The 14,788-nt window shown below is 39.8% G+C and overlaps 1 protein-coding gene and 2 long non-coding RNA genes across 9 annotated transcripts in view; 1 reads left to right on the top strand and 2 right to left on the bottom strand.

Moving 5' to 3' along the window:
• LOC101473278 (fatty acyl-CoA hydrolase precursor, medium chain) overlaps positions 1-14,772 on the bottom strand; it is a 64,094-nt gene extending 49,322 nt beyond the window's left edge. For 2 of the 4 annotated variants that reach the window (XM_076885662.1, XM_024803343.2), the window contains exons 1-12: positions 14,153-14,772; positions 4,290-4,482; positions 4,072-4,213; positions 3,707-3,840; positions 1,719-1,872; positions 1,530-1,634; positions 1,321-1,419; positions 1,042-1,185; positions 864-941; positions 628-775; positions 365-514; positions 205-277 (exon numbers count right to left, since the gene is read on the bottom strand). In XM_076885662.1, the coding sequence (XP_076741777.1) occupies positions 205-277; positions 365-514; positions 628-775; positions 864-941; positions 1,042-1,185; positions 1,321-1,419; positions 1,530-1,634; positions 1,719-1,872; positions 3,707-3,840; positions 4,072-4,213; positions 4,290-4,482; positions 14,153-14,234 (1,502 nt within the window). In that variant the 5' untranslated portion in view covers positions 14,235-14,772. Of the gene's footprint in view, positions 1-204; positions 278-364; positions 515-627; positions 776-863; positions 942-1,041; positions 1,186-1,320; positions 1,420-1,529; positions 1,635-1,718; positions 1,873-3,706; positions 3,841-4,071; positions 4,214-4,289; positions 4,483-4,632; positions 4,658-4,719; positions 6,038-14,152 lie in introns of those variants that run through there. The other 2 variants (XM_076885663.1, XM_076885664.1) reach the window with 2 other exon arrangements.
• On the top strand, positions 9,136-11,880 carry LOC112435187 (uncharacterized). 4 transcript variants are annotated; one of them, XR_013099288.1, is made up of 4 exons: positions 9,136-9,859; positions 10,283-10,423; positions 10,645-10,726; positions 11,261-11,880. It is a non-coding gene; the product is annotated as an uncharacterized LOC112435187 (long non-coding RNA). The 4 variants fall into 4 exon arrangements; XR_003024464.2 differs by having other exon boundaries at positions 10,245-10,423; XR_003024463.2 differs by lacking the exon at positions 9,136-9,859 and having other exon boundaries at positions 9,873-10,423.
• LOC143419340 (uncharacterized) lies at positions 11,570-13,633 on the bottom strand. The gene is made up of 2 exons (XR_013099293.1): positions 12,967-13,633; positions 11,570-12,170 (listed from the first exon to the last, which is right to left on the bottom strand). It is a non-coding gene; the product is annotated as an uncharacterized LOC143419340 (long non-coding RNA).
• Positions 14,773-14,788: the final 16 nt, after the last annotated feature.

Below are 14,788 nucleotides of genomic sequence, written 5' to 3'. Positions count from 1 at the left end.
GCCCCAGGGTGGCTGTGGCTACAATGTAGCTTGCCATCACCAGTGTGTGAATGTGTGTCTGAATGGGTGGATGACTGGATGTGTAAAGCGCTTTGGGGTCCTTGGGGACTAGTAAAGCGCTATACAAATACAGGACATTTACCATTTACCATTCAGTTATTAAAAGTGTGAAGTGTGAAATTTACAACATTTGGAAATTCCTACCCTGTGCGAGCAAAGTTCCCCCAGTAGCTCATCATGATCTTGCTCAACTGTTCCTCATCCTCAGGGCACGGATCTAAAACGATCATGTTGCAAAACATATTTTTCACACTTGGAAAACAAAACAGATCTAGCACTAAGGCAGATTTCTATGTTATCTTACCGGGTAACCTAACATGGGAAGTTGTGAAGCAAAATCCCAAAACTGTAAAAATTTCATCTCCGTGGTCAGTCCTGACAAAGCTCGGCCTTTTCTGCTGCAGGAATTTGGGAGGATGTTGGTACTCATACAGGTATACAGGAGCGCCTGCATCTGGAATTTGATGAATGTGTGTGATATTTGTTAATGAAAGTGTGTCACAGTAAACATCAAGTATTGGGTTTTAAACAGATTTGTATAATCTTTCATTAAACAAATTAAATTACCTCTGTGAGCATTAGCAGCTTTGATCGCTGGAATGGTGAAAAACAAATCTCCAAGCATCTCAGTGTACCCATCTCTGTTTTTCACACGGTCGTCACCATTTCCGATATATTCATCAGCTATCACATCGCTGATAAATGCTGCTTTAGGCTTAAAGAAATAAGCAGCACATCAATCAAAGAAGCTCGAGCAGGTCAGGGGACAGTAATATTGTAACATCAAGTAGTGTCTGCCTTACGTCGGGGTAGAAGAAGGAAACCATGTTCAAAACAAATTCCCGATCTAGTCCTTCTGTCCAGTTTTGGGGAGCAAAAAACTAAGGAAATACCAAGCCAAATTACTTTTTATCTTTGCTGTTGTTTTGCAATTTTAAAATTATATTGAGATCTTTATTCAGAAGTTTCTGCAACACTTACTGATACAAGTATCCATCCACCTTCATCATTATTGACACCAGTCATGAATGGAACAGCATGGAGTTCATGTTTACGAAACAGCTCATCCACAGGTTTAGTCAGGAAATGTCCATCAACATTTACTTGAAATCTCAAATTTGGATCCTTGAGAGAATTAAATATACAAAAGTGAAAGATGTGATAGCATGAACAGAGCTGAGGGAGAAATCAAAGGCTTCAAAGAAATATTGTAGAAGACATAATAATCATTCTCTATCATATTTGCACCCATTACCTCACCTGTGTAAAACCCACTATAGTATCAATATCAAGGTTTCTCATGCAGTCACTGATCTTCTTTGTGCTTTCAAGACTGCAGCCAGATGCGTTTGCAATTGCCTGAGGTGAAATGGCAAATATTTGTCAAAACAATTCCATTTTAATATTCTCATTATTCTGCAACAAAAATGTTTTTAACCCTCCAAAAAGGAAGAATATGGATAATTAACCTGCGCCATTGGTAGAGGATCATTTGCCACAAGTACATTCATTGCAGCTGTGCCACTCTCAGCAATAGCACGGTGAAACAGCCCATCAGACAGTGGTGACAGGAGCTGGTGATTCAAGTAACACATCACATATTAATTTTTGTTCTAGAGTGAAAAGGTTTATTTAAAGTTCCTTTGACTGTAGATTACCAGAAGAGACACGCTCACTCCACCAGCAGACTCTCCAAATATAGTAACTAATCCTGGGTCTCCTCCAAAGTTGTGAATGTGCTGCTGGATCCACTTGAGAGCTTCAACCTGGTCCAGGAGGCCAAAGTTCCCTGAAATGTGCTCATCTCCAGTGCTGATAGAACAAAATGTTATTTTTATAATGTATTTTCCCTGATTGAAACATCTTTTTACAAGACACTTCTATTCATGTGTTATTGACAGCAGCTAGTAGAGGATTCTGAAAACCACTTTTGCATTCTGTTTGTCCAGTTGGGCAGTAGCTGCATATGCCACTTCCACATATTTGCTGAAGCTGAGTGACACGGTAAGGCAGTAAAAAATTTACCAAGCTATGTTTATACCTTGTGATAAATAAAGCAAACTTTCAATTTTTTGTCTTATAAAATCAGATAAAAACACAGAAAAACAAAACCATAGTATGTTCTACTTTCATAACTTGAGTTCATTTATATTTCCATGGGTCCAACATCGAGGGAACAATTTACCAGGCCTGGGAAAGGGTTACTATGGCCCCAATGCTTGAACAAGGGAGATGGGAGGCACCGTAGGGGTTGGGTACAGTGTGTGCCAGTGGCGATCAAGGATGGAGACCCTGGGAGACTGATGCCCACTACTAAAGCTGGTGATGGAGACATGGAATGTCACCTTTCTGGCGGAGAAGAAGTTTCAGTTAGTGTGGGAGGTTGAGAGGTACTGCCTAGATATAGTCAGGCTCACCTGAAGGTGTGTCTTTGGCTCTAGAACCAGTCTTCTGGAGAGTCTAGTAAAAACTTGTGTGAGAGGAATTTAATAAGGCCATGAAAAAAGACTCAGATCTTATTGGAGCAATTCTGGAACACTATCAGGCAACTCAGGAGGGGAAAGGGGTGCTTTACCGACATTGTGTAAAGTGCTGGTGGAGTGCTGCTGATTTCAACTGAGGATATTGTCAGGCGGCAAAAGGAAACAGGACCTCCTTTCTCTCACTGACATGTCTCCTGTAGCAGGAGCAGAGTCTGGCGACAAGTGGGGCACCTAATGCTTAACCAGGGGAGAGTTCACTGAAGCAGTTAAACAACTCCTTGGTGGCAGGGCCCCTGGAGTGGATGAGGTTCGCCTTGAGTTCTGTAAGGCAATGGATATTGTAGGACTGTCTTGGTTGACACGTCTCTACAATGTTGCGGGGAGATCAGGGGCCATACCACTAGACTGGCAGACCTGGGTTGTGCTTCCCATCTTCCAGAAGGGGGGATAAGACAGTCTGTTCCAATTATATGGGGATCACACTCCTCATCCTCCACAGGAAATTTTATGCCAGGGTTCTGGAATAGAGAGTGTGTCAATTAGTCGAACTGCTAGTACTGGAGGAACAATGTGCTTTTCCTCCCGCTCCTCCCGGGTGCGGAACACAGCTCTTTGTTCTCTCGAGGATATTTGAGGGTCTATCGCAGTTTGCCCAAGCAGCCTACATGTGTTGTGTTGACTTGGAGAAGGCCTTCAGTTAAGTCCTTCAGAGTATTCTTCTGTGAGATGCTTCAGTAGTATGGGGGTGTGAGGCCCATTGTCATGGTTCATTCTGTCCTTATACAACTGTTGCAAGAGCTTGGTTTGCATTGCTGACAATAAATCGTAATTGTTCCTCGGGGGTGCTGGACTCCACCAGGGTTGCCCTTTATCACAGATTCTGTTCATAATTTTTATGGACAGATTGGTGCTGTGACAATGAGCTTTCTCCCAAGGGTGACTGGCCTCTCTCTTAGAGATGGGGTGAGGAGTTTGGACATTCAGGAGGGGCTCAGAGCACTCTTCTTCCAGATCAAAAGGAGCCAGTTAAGGTGGTTTAGGCATCTACTAGATGCCTCCTGGATGCCTCCTTGGTGAGGAGTTCTGGGCTCCCAGTGTTCCACTGGAAGGAGGCCACGGGGCCGACCCGTTGGAGAGATTATGGATGGATGGAGTTTATTTACCTGAGAAAACCCAGAAGTCCCAAGCGATACTGGATCAGAACCACAACCACGTCCTGGTAAGCAGCCAAGGCAGAGCCATCATATGTTGAAGCTGATCCCAGCGTAAAGCCCCCACCATGAATCCAGACCATGACCTGGACAGAACAATAAAAGAGCATTCCATCAAAGATTAGAGGATCTTTTGGAGTCTCAGTCAAGCTACAATAACTAATCTTTAAGAATTTAAACTTTAAACAGAGAAAACTGTAATGTAAACTTAAGTTTACATTTTAGATGATAAAATGTGCAATTGAGTTCTAAAGATGGGTGTCTTTACTGAGATTGTGTTTTGGCATCCCTCAAAACCTACAGCAAAAGATTCTTACTGGGAGCTTGGCATTATTAGCTCTTTTTGCAGGAGTGTAAATGTTGAGGTAAAGACAGTCTTCAGAGATGTCTGGTATTTCTGCCAGCAGTCCACCGAGTTTATCAACCAGATCCAAAACAGCTTCTTTAGACTGAATGCACCTTAAAGAGAGACAATGCTAATTTTACAAATAAAGCCAATAATTCCTCCACGTATGTTGAAGTTCACATTTCTTACATTGGTGGCTGTTTAGTGGCATCTCTTACTCCTTCCCATTCTTCTGCAGGCTGAGGTGGAGCCAGTCTCAAGGAAGGGCCAAGGGGTGGCTTGGCAAATGGGACACCCAGGTAGGCATGGACGCCAGTCTCCTTCCCTTTCACACTCACATACTCACCTTTCAGGCTCCCGAGCCCCGTGTGGACTACAGGTGCTGTCAGGATATTAGAAATGACTGAAAATCTTAACCTAAAACTTTATATTTAAAAAGAATTATTGATCGAGCTACAGCTACAGAGACATGCCTGTTATAATGCACATTTACTGTCATGGCAGTGTTTGGTTTTTTTTGGTTTAACATTACTTGTTTATTATTGTTCTTGGTTTTGGTTATCCTTTTTCTCAAGCTCTCAGTAATTTTAGTTCTCCCTCCATCAGTTTTCATCTTAACCTGTGTTTAGTTTCTGTTCCCGTGTCCCATGTTCCCTGTCTCTTCCCAGTCAGCTGTGCCACCTTGTCAAGTCTGTGTCTTCTTGCCTGTCTTGTGTTTCCTGTTTTACTTTAATAGTCTCATTGTTTTGAGCTTTGCTTGCCCTTTGTCTCATTATATCTGATTAGTTCCAGATGTGTGTCCCTCCTGTTTCCCATTCACTCGTTACTCCCTTGTGTATTTTAACCCTGTGTTTTCCTCTGTCCGTTGTCGCGTTGTACACCCTCTTTGCTTTTTGTTACCTCAGTGCGCCTAGGAAATTCCTAGCTTTCTTATTTCTTGTTTTCAATTGGCTTTTCTGTAAACCTGTAGAATTATTTCCTAAGGGCTCAAATTGTGGTCATAAATATTTTGTATTTTTAAATCAGATGCATAGTTGTGAACTGAGTTTTGTAACCTTGTAAACAAAAATATCTGAAATTTTTATGTTTTTGCATCTATACATGAGAATTTGTGTGTATGTAAAAAAGATTTACACAAGTTACAAATTTTTTATGTTAAGGTCTGGTTACAGATACAAAGCCATAAGCTATGTGTAGAACTCTGTGCTCAAGTTCTTTGGCTGTGTGAGTTTCAACTTACTAGTTTGAATTTTGACTTTATTTTTCTTTCTTTCAGCTGATTGGTCAATGTCATGTCAATCACAAATTTAACATTCCAATCAGAGAACAGATTGTGTTTGAAGGGGTGCTTTACTGAGCTTCAGGTCCTGGAAGGGTAATACAGTTTGAAGCTGGAGGATCTCTATATGAATATCCCATAAGGTTCATACAAACTAGGTCTCTTAACTTTCAATAACTGTTGAAAGGATAATTTTGTGCTATACCAGAAATATCTGGTATAGCACCAGATATTTTACTTTAGTATGACTTTAACACAAAGTCAGGGCTGACCAGGGACCATTGCTGTGAGTCACACTGAGCAGAATAAAGACCCTTTCACAACGGAGGCACTCATGGCTAACTAAAGCTGGGCACACACTGTACAATTTCTGGCCCATTTTGAGCCGTTTTTCAGTCGTGCGACCGTTTTGGGGATGGGCCTGAATTTCGCCTTAATCGTGTGTTGTGTAGTATACATTTGGTAACGAGAAGCGACTAACACCTCACAACCAGGTCCCGATCATCAATGGTCACAAGAAAATCAAACCTGTTCGAAATCCTGTCGCCCCTCGTGAGGGTGTCAACGCAGCCTCTCACACTGCACACACACAAACAGAAACGAAAGTGGAAAGACGTAGTAGCACGACAGTGCAGCGTGTGATCTGGACACGGGCGATAGAGGCACAACTTGAAAAACTTTGGCAAGCTCATCTGAGCATTTCAATATGGCCTCACAAAATTATCACGACCACAACAACTGTGAAAAGAGTTGGATGGACATTGCTGCTCAATTGCAGCCTGGTCGATGTTTTTCATTAGTAATTTAGCAAAGTTGATGGTGGTGGTGTACATGTACAAACCCCGAAGCACGTAAAAACTCCATAACACGTAAAAACTCCATAGCACGTACAATCTCCGAAGCACATACAAACACAACAGAAGTGCTCCAGGATGCTAGGCGCAGTGTTGAGCTTTTGTTACCTACTGGCTACACAAGTCAGGAAGTACCGACGACCGGATTTGGTGTGTGGTAGTAACAGGTAAATGAAATTTACTTTTCAATTATTTGAATATATATGAGTGCCTGTGTATAAATACACAAACAATACACATATGCTTTCAATTGTGTAATTTTAGTGATCTAGGTAGCTCTGTTTTGGAAGTTCAGTTAACGCTAGAAATGCATTTTGGAGTTTGTACGTGCTTTGTCTCTAGGGGCCACCGTATATATTTATTTATAAACATATATAAATAAAACCACGTTTTTTTTTTACATTAGTAATTCATTCTGTGCATAATTTTATATTGTTGTTAATAACAAATTAATTTAAGCAACAAAACAATCTGAAGATCCGGTTGGGAGTCGAAAGACCCGGCTCTTTTTAGTGAGCCGAGCCGAAAGAGCCGGTTCTCTAAAAAGAGCCGGAAATCCCATCACTAGAACCTGCTTGTCTTTTCAAAACATGTCTCTCTCTGACATTATAACCTCTACAAGAGTTTGTGTTGTATTATCTTCAAATGTTCAATAAAAACATGAATCGCTCATTCATAAAAAAGAAAGCTTTGTAACTATCCCAACTAGTGAAGAGTGTGTCATTTCCACAACACTACTCCCCCCCCCCCCCCCAAGGTCCACTGGGTATTTGAAAATTTGAAAAGGCTCTGAAGCTCCCCGTATTAGCATGAAGACCTGTGACAAAAAATTCACCAAACTCAGACACGCATAGCATGTTTTCCTTCGTGGTGCGAAGACCTGGAGGTCAGTAAAGCACCCCTCCACAGCCAAACCCATCTGTTCTCTGATTGGATTGTTAAGTTTGTGATTGACACAACATTGACCAATCAGCTGAAAGGAAGAAAAAATTGGGTCAAAATTCGTACTTCTAATTTGAAAGTCACACACAAGCACGGTACATGAGCTCAGAGTTTTTTGCTTTGTATCTGTAACCAGACCTTAACCAAAAAAAATGTAACTTGTGTAAATCTTCTTTTACACACACACAAATTCTAATCTATAGATGCACAAACATAAAAATTTCAGATATTTTTGTTTACAAGGTTACAAAACTCAGTTCATAACTACGCATTTCATTTACAAGTACAAAATATTTATGACCACAATTTGAGCCCATATATTTCCAGGAATAAAGCTGCCGTTTTCGGTTAACATCCCGTGTTTGAGTGCCTTGTTTAGGTCCAACATCCTGCCACACAGGTGCAGTGTTGGGAAGGTTACTTTTAAAATGTATTCCGTTACAGAATACATGCCCCAAAATGTATTCTGTAACTTATTCCGTTACGTTACTCAATGAGAGTAACGTATTCTGAATACTTTGGATTACTTAATATATTATCGTGCTTTTTACAACAACGTGAATGTACTATTGCTGTGTGATTTATTACTATTACTGAAGGTCCGCGACTCCGAACTGTAGTAAAGGGACCTCTGACTAATACGGCGGGGTCCCTGTCGGCTCATAGCCGAAAAATAGCTTTACTTTGTTGTGTGGGTCAATTTTTCTTGCGAGAGACAGAGAGAGGCGTTGAAAGACTGCTCCAACGGAACTTATTGTTTTCGGAGGAAAACACGAACACGGTGTACAGTCGAGTCTTAATAGCTTACTTACAACTGGGCTCGTCAGGCACTCTTCTTGGCTGCAGTGGTTATTATTATATTTACATGCTTCCAGCTCCCGTTTTTCCTCGACGGCAACTCGTACCTTTCCACTCGCCTTTTTCTCCCTCCTCGCGCTCACAGACACATAACGTGTATGGCAGTGCATTCTCCCTGCAACACGGACTATACTGCCCATGATGCTACATTCTTTAGAGCTATGCTTGTAGCATTCTGCCTGTTAGCTTAGCACAACAACGAAAAGGCGCTCTCTCACCCAGGAAACACACAGTCGCAGAGAGAGAGAGAGCGTCGCCCTGTAACCATGGCAACCGTAACGCTGCCGCCTGGAACGAAAGAACGTAGCTGTCAAACAAAACCCAAACAGTCCTGACCCGCGACAAAATGAAACAGGAAAGTACCGCAGTGTAATCCATTTATTTCAACAAAGTAACTGTATTCTGAATACCACCTTTTTAAACGGTAACTGTAACGGAATACAGTTACTCATATTTTGTATTCTAAATACGTAACGGCGGTACATGTATTCCGTTACTCCCCAACACTGCACAGGTGTACATTGCCATTTACACTACACGAGCATTTTTATTATGATTATTTTGTTTGTTGGTATAAGTGGTTTAAATAATCTGACCAAGTGTGATACTTCATCCACCCATCCATCCATCCATTCGCTTCCGCTTATCCTTTTCAGGGTCGCGGGGGGTGCTGGAGCCTATCCCAGCTGTCATAGGGCGAGAGGCAGGGTACACCCTGGACAGGTCGCCAGTCTGTCGCAGGGCTGTGATACTTCATCATTTTTTTTTTTTTTTTTTTTTTTTAAAAAGCTACTGGCTCACATGGCTCTGTATTATTTTTTTTTTTGCCATAAACTTCCTTTGTTGTGTATTGTGATCCTGAAAAAGAAGCAGAGTTGACCATGAAATCTGTTTCTGTTTATTCACCGTCGCTGCAATACTCAATTTATTCCTTATCAGCATGAAGTCAGCAGAAAGATTTTTTTTAAAAACAGCCTTTTTTGCAAAATGAAAATAATAACAATAATTAAAATTTGCACGGTCCAGTCTTTTAAAACCGTCGTCTCACATGCTTGGTTATTATGGAACTCCAAAGTGTTCAAAATTAAATAAATAAATAGGTCAAGATGAAATAAATAACTATGTGAATAAATAAGACACAGATATGTAATGTGAGAATGATATTGTGAAATAATGGAACACATTTTGAAAACAATGCTCATTATTGTGAAACATATTACATTCTGCTATATAAATTTTCTTATTATTGTGAAATATTATTTCATGGTCATTATTTTTCACAATAACAGAGATTATTCCTGAGGCATTTTATTTATTTCCAGCCGTTTTTAGTCCAAAATGACCTTTTTTCAAAGTCAGTCTTTATTTCAAAATCCCGTTTTTCCCGATGGTCTATTTATTTCATAATGCGACTTTTCAGCAGAATGACTTTGTCTGTCAATCAAGAAAGACAGGGCGGAGCCAGTTGTGTGATTGGTTGCTCCTTTACTCAGACATATGGTGCAATGCATCTCCTATGCAGCTGGCGGCAGTATGCAGCTCAAAATAAACTTAAGGCACCGACAAATGCAAAACACTGGGCGCGAATAACGTTACAGGTGTATCAATTCTTGTGAAGGGCATGGCTGCAGGAAACAAGTCCGTTTCTGAGTTACTCAGAGAACTTGCTAACCGCTTAGATTGAACGTCTTCACCTCAGTCTGCGTATTGCAGCAGTGTACTGGAGATGAAGTGGTCCCTGGTCCAAGTTCTCATCACAACCGCACAGTGTTAACGTTAGCAAATGCTAACGCTATCACAGCTAGCTCCACGAAACGCTGTTCAGGGTAAGTAACGATATGTTATTATTGCTTGGTTAGTCTGTCTGTCTGGCAAAAATGAGCTTTTTAATCAGTTTAGTCACAGATTTTTTTTAATACTGTTTTTTATCATAGCAAAGAATTCTATAAATTAGGTAAGAGAAAATAATTGTCTTCTGGGTTAATGTCTGTATTACTATTTACATTGTTGTAGGTAATAGTTATTCATGACTGTTTTAAAGTGGCTTATCTTCTGTGCTAATATGGAAGACAAGTAATCTATGTGAAAGAAAAGAAAGCAATTTTAGTTCAACGTAGTGATTTTGTAAGTGGGTATAATTTGAAAATGCTTTTACTAGTACAGTGGATGTTCTTTAAATATTTAACATTTAAAGTGTGTGTCACTTTACAGACTCCAACTTCAGTTTTGGTTTGGTCTCACCGTTGTAGGTCATAACACAAACAAGTCGTCAAGTCAAGCAGCTGAGGAAAGGGCTTAAGGAAACCATGGTATGGCCGCTTCTGACAGAAAGATCAGACATCATTCCTCCTTTCTTACCAAGGGAATCAGAGACTGCTCCCTGTTGTGAGGTAAGGTCAGGTCACATCTTTTAACATCTGAATAGTAAAGCTATTTGGTTAATTTATGAAGGATGAACATTAATTGTTGACACAAAACACCAATATACTGTTTTGTATGCGTGGGTTAGTTGAACAGCTGGGTTACATTTAATAAAAATACACCTAATGTTGCTGATGCTCTTAAGACTACAAGATAAGTAAAGCTATAAAATGACTGTGGCCTGCCACAGAAGATGAAGATGAGGAAGAAGAGGAATGCTCTCGAGGATAAATGCAGAGTGGCAGGTTACCTTCGGTCCTTCATTGAAAATGGTAAGTCTGCTGCGATAGGTATTTTGCCATTGGTTTTCTCTGATTACACTTTGGTAAATTACATACAGTCCAGTGATCTTGGGTCATTAACAAAGTACACTATAGTAGAGCTGGGCGATATGAGATTTTTTCATATCACGATATTTATTTTTATTTATTTTTTTATAAAAAGGACAAGAGCGGTGAGGTCTATCGCAATAGTTTAATTTTTCTATTGAGAAAAAGTTATTTCGCAATACATATCGTTATCGTTCTATCGCCCAGCTCTACGCTATAGTATAATTTTGTTTTGTTATTTGCTCCATGCAATACATAAGAGTGGTGGCATTATCAGTTGCACTAGAATTGTATGTAGACTACTTTTAGCTTTGTTAACATAAAAATATCTATAAAAGCTACAACAGCAATTTGAGTGGGGCAAAAATGTCTGGTGCCCTGTATGTAAGTGGTCATCTTTTATGGTATTTCTCCATAAAAGATTCAAAATAATGAATATAGGATGTCATTATAGTTTAAAACAATCTTCTGTTGCAGCATCTTGTGCACAACAAAAAGCCCTCATCAAGTTTTGGACAGGATGGGAAGTCTTGCCGAGAAATGACTGTGGAAGTGGTCAACAGCAATCTTCCAAAGTCTTCCACCGGTTTTGAAGTACTACGTCTTCCTGCACACTACTGTACCTATGAGTCATTTCTAATGGACATTCAGGTGTGTCTCAACTCTACTGACTCAGGTTTTGGTCTGGTTTACGATTGATTCCATAACCACATGGTAAAATTAGACCATTTCTTCTTTCTTGCATCACATTACTGTACTCGGTGTTCAAAGAAACGGACAATCTAGTGAGTTCTAGTTCTTTTTAATACACTTGACAGTGAAAAATACAGAGTACAGGTGTGCATTTATGGCTTTTTAATATAAACTGATGAAGAGTTCAGATATCAAAATCAGTTGTTCACTGTACATTATAAATTACACAATATGTTTTGTTTATACTCGCTACTGATACAAAAAAATTTCTAGAAAAAATTATTTGAATTAAGATGTTACACTACTGTACTGTGTTCATTGTATTAAATCTGCTCAGAGTTGACATGTACTGTATATCCAACCAAGAAATGAATATCATTAAAGTGACAGCTGTATAAAACAAATCCTGTTTTATAGCCACTCACTGTTTTGTTGAAAATGAAATTGGTTATGCTGTTTTGAGTCAGTATTAGCTACAAAGCTGTAGAAATTTAAAAAAAAAAAAAAACTCCTCCTGACATAGAAACTGATTAAATGTAATAATGTCTTTCTACAAGTGATTTTGAAGTATTGGTAGCACAGCAGGGTCTTGTTCATTCAGTGCATCTGGGAGCTGAATCTCAGGAATGGTGATCTCATTTGATGGGCAGCGATTATGTTGTCCTGTCCAGTCCACACCATAATCCTCATCAACCTGAAAGAGCATGCACATGTTTTAAATCTAAACTGAAGAGGTGTTTCCTGCAGCTGTTCCTAGATGGACTTATTGAGTCTGTCAGGGCCTATGTGAGTTGCTTAGGCATTGGCTACCAACTAATTATTCATTCACCCATTCTAGGTCAGGATTGGTTCTCTTCAGGTATAACAAATTTAACTTTGTTTAAAGTATTGCCATCTATACCTGACAGGTGGGATAAAAGAGAATGGCTTGGGAGGCGCACAGCAAATCTCAAAGTTTTCCAATTAATGCTGAAAGAACCAAGGATGTAAATGTATTCTTGTTTTAGCTTTACCGAAGACACCAGAGAAAGTATGATATCTATAATGCTGCTGAAATAGACAAAACCATTTCAATAAACTCGCTATTTAACATCAACCTTGTTATGCGTTATCAGAGAACAATCAACTGCAAACAGCAATGAAACATTCAACTATGTACTATTTAAAGCACTAATGACCCTGTTGTCTAACAAGATGTGATAAGTAAGTAGACTGTGGAAAGCTGGTGGGTCTACTCTCTGTGTAAAAGGTTCCTACAGGCTCCACTGACCCCAGTCTCCGAGTTAACACACTAACAGCTAACACTGCTAAACGTGTCTCAACGCCGAGATGGCGCCGATAGCTTTAGCCGTAGCTGCCCCACTTAGTTTAGACAGTAACAAAAAAAAGCAAGCGATAATAATTCATTGTCAAACGTCATAATTAAGGTCAACACCTAAACAATGCTGTGTACAGAATCACACAGGTGCTCAATTACAGCATAAACTTACCTTAGACCATCCTCCGTCATTTTCCTCCTAATTGTGCTCGGAGACACAGAAAATGTATCGGCAATTACCCCGACGATTATCCCGGACAGCACTAAAGTCCTGAGTGCTGCACCGGGATTTCTAGACGTGGACGGCCAACATTTGAAGACTGTTCTTCCTCGGCGTATTCCAAACGAACACGGTGCTGAATTGATCTTAAACCTTTGACAATGCTGTCATCGATGCGAACATCTTGAAGAGCAATTATCACCCCAAGCATTTCAGAAACATCTAAACGACTCAAAACAGTATCTACAGGTAAATGATCCCTCTCTATCTGATTTGCTTAAATGAGCAGAACTGGCTGAAGTTCACACCAGTCCGCCATCCTCCGTGACTTTTGACCTAGCACGCTGTTGCTAGCTGCAGTAGCCGTCCGCGGAGCCGGTATCCAGGAAAACTAGTCGATGGTAAACGATAAGCCAATAGGTGCAAAGGTCCAGCCCACTTACATTGATTGACAGACAAAGTCATTCTGCTGAAAAGTCGCATTATGAAATAAATAGACCATCGGGAAAAACGGGATTTTGAAATAAAGACTGACTTTGAAAAAAGGTCATTTTGGACTAAAAACGGCTGGAAATAAATAAAATGCCTCAGGAATAATCTCTGTTATTGTGAAAAATAATGACCATGAAATAATATTTCACAATAATAAGTAAATTTATATAGCAGAATGCAATATATTTCACAATAATGAACATTTTTTTCAAAATGTGTTCCATTATTTCACAATATCATTCTCACATTACATATCTGTGTCTTATTTATTCACATAGTTATTTATTTCATCTTGACCTATTTATTTATTTAATTTTGAACACTTTGGAGTTCCATAGGTTCTTTGCTATCGTTCACCTTTGAACAGAGTGAATAGCCTTTGCAGGTAAAATGTCACCTGGACTTAGAACACAAAAGTTGATGTTTAATTATCAGCTTTTAAAATGACTATTGCTGCCATAATACCGTTGATTACTGATTGATTAATATTGTCAGATTTAAACACTAGTTTTTCAAAAAGCAACTCGTGCAAAAAAAGGAAAAGAAAAACATGTACTACATGTAGGTTTAAGGAACACACGCATTACACAGAAATTAGGAGATGTCACAAAGACCATTTTGCTAAGAACTGTTTTATCCTACTTACCCTGAAGATCTGCAACAACAACAGCACAGAGGAATGAAGCGGATACCAAGAAGAAGAAATTGTGCTTTGCATGCAACTCCATGGTCAGCTCTGTGGATTGCGAAACTCCGCGGATTTTTCAAGAAGCGCAGAACAAAGAGACAGAGGAAGTGCGTCCTCATATGAAGGTTTCTTCTTTTCTCTTTGACAAAGAGGAAAGGGTAGTGTCTCCAGCAAGATATGACGTCATTCAGTTTGACGCCAAACCATAACGGGACTAAAGTCCAATCTACAGTCTAAGCTTTAGATTCACTTCAGGACTCACTTCCAGAACACTTTCTGCTTCGGATGTCCCGCCTACTTCGCCGCTAATTCACAACTTTGTCTTGCAATCCTTTTTTTCGTCTGCCTGTCTGAAAAGCTCAAAATGTGAATTTGGTTACAAGTTTATTCATATGAGCGCATGCTTGTGTCACAGGCTCTTGAACTATGATACAGTAATTAATACAAGTGCAGTTGTTTTTGCTTGCATTGCATTTCTCATGACCCACACAGACACAGAGGTGTTGACACAGTTGCTCGGGAGGACTTCTGAAGGTTGAATGCACACAAGAGAAAATGTAAGAAAAAAATATGAAAAAACGCATGTTGCATCTC

The sequence above is a fragment of the Maylandia zebra genome, linkage group LG7 (assembly GCF_041146795.1).
Source record: "Maylandia zebra isolate NMK-2024a linkage group LG7, Mzebra_GT3a, whole genome shotgun sequence".
In the NCBI taxonomy this organism is placed as follows: Eukaryota; Metazoa; Chordata; class Actinopteri; order Cichliformes; family Cichlidae; genus Maylandia; species Maylandia zebra.
Note: the sequence above shows the minus strand (reverse complement) of the source record. Positions and strands in the feature narration are given on the sequence as shown.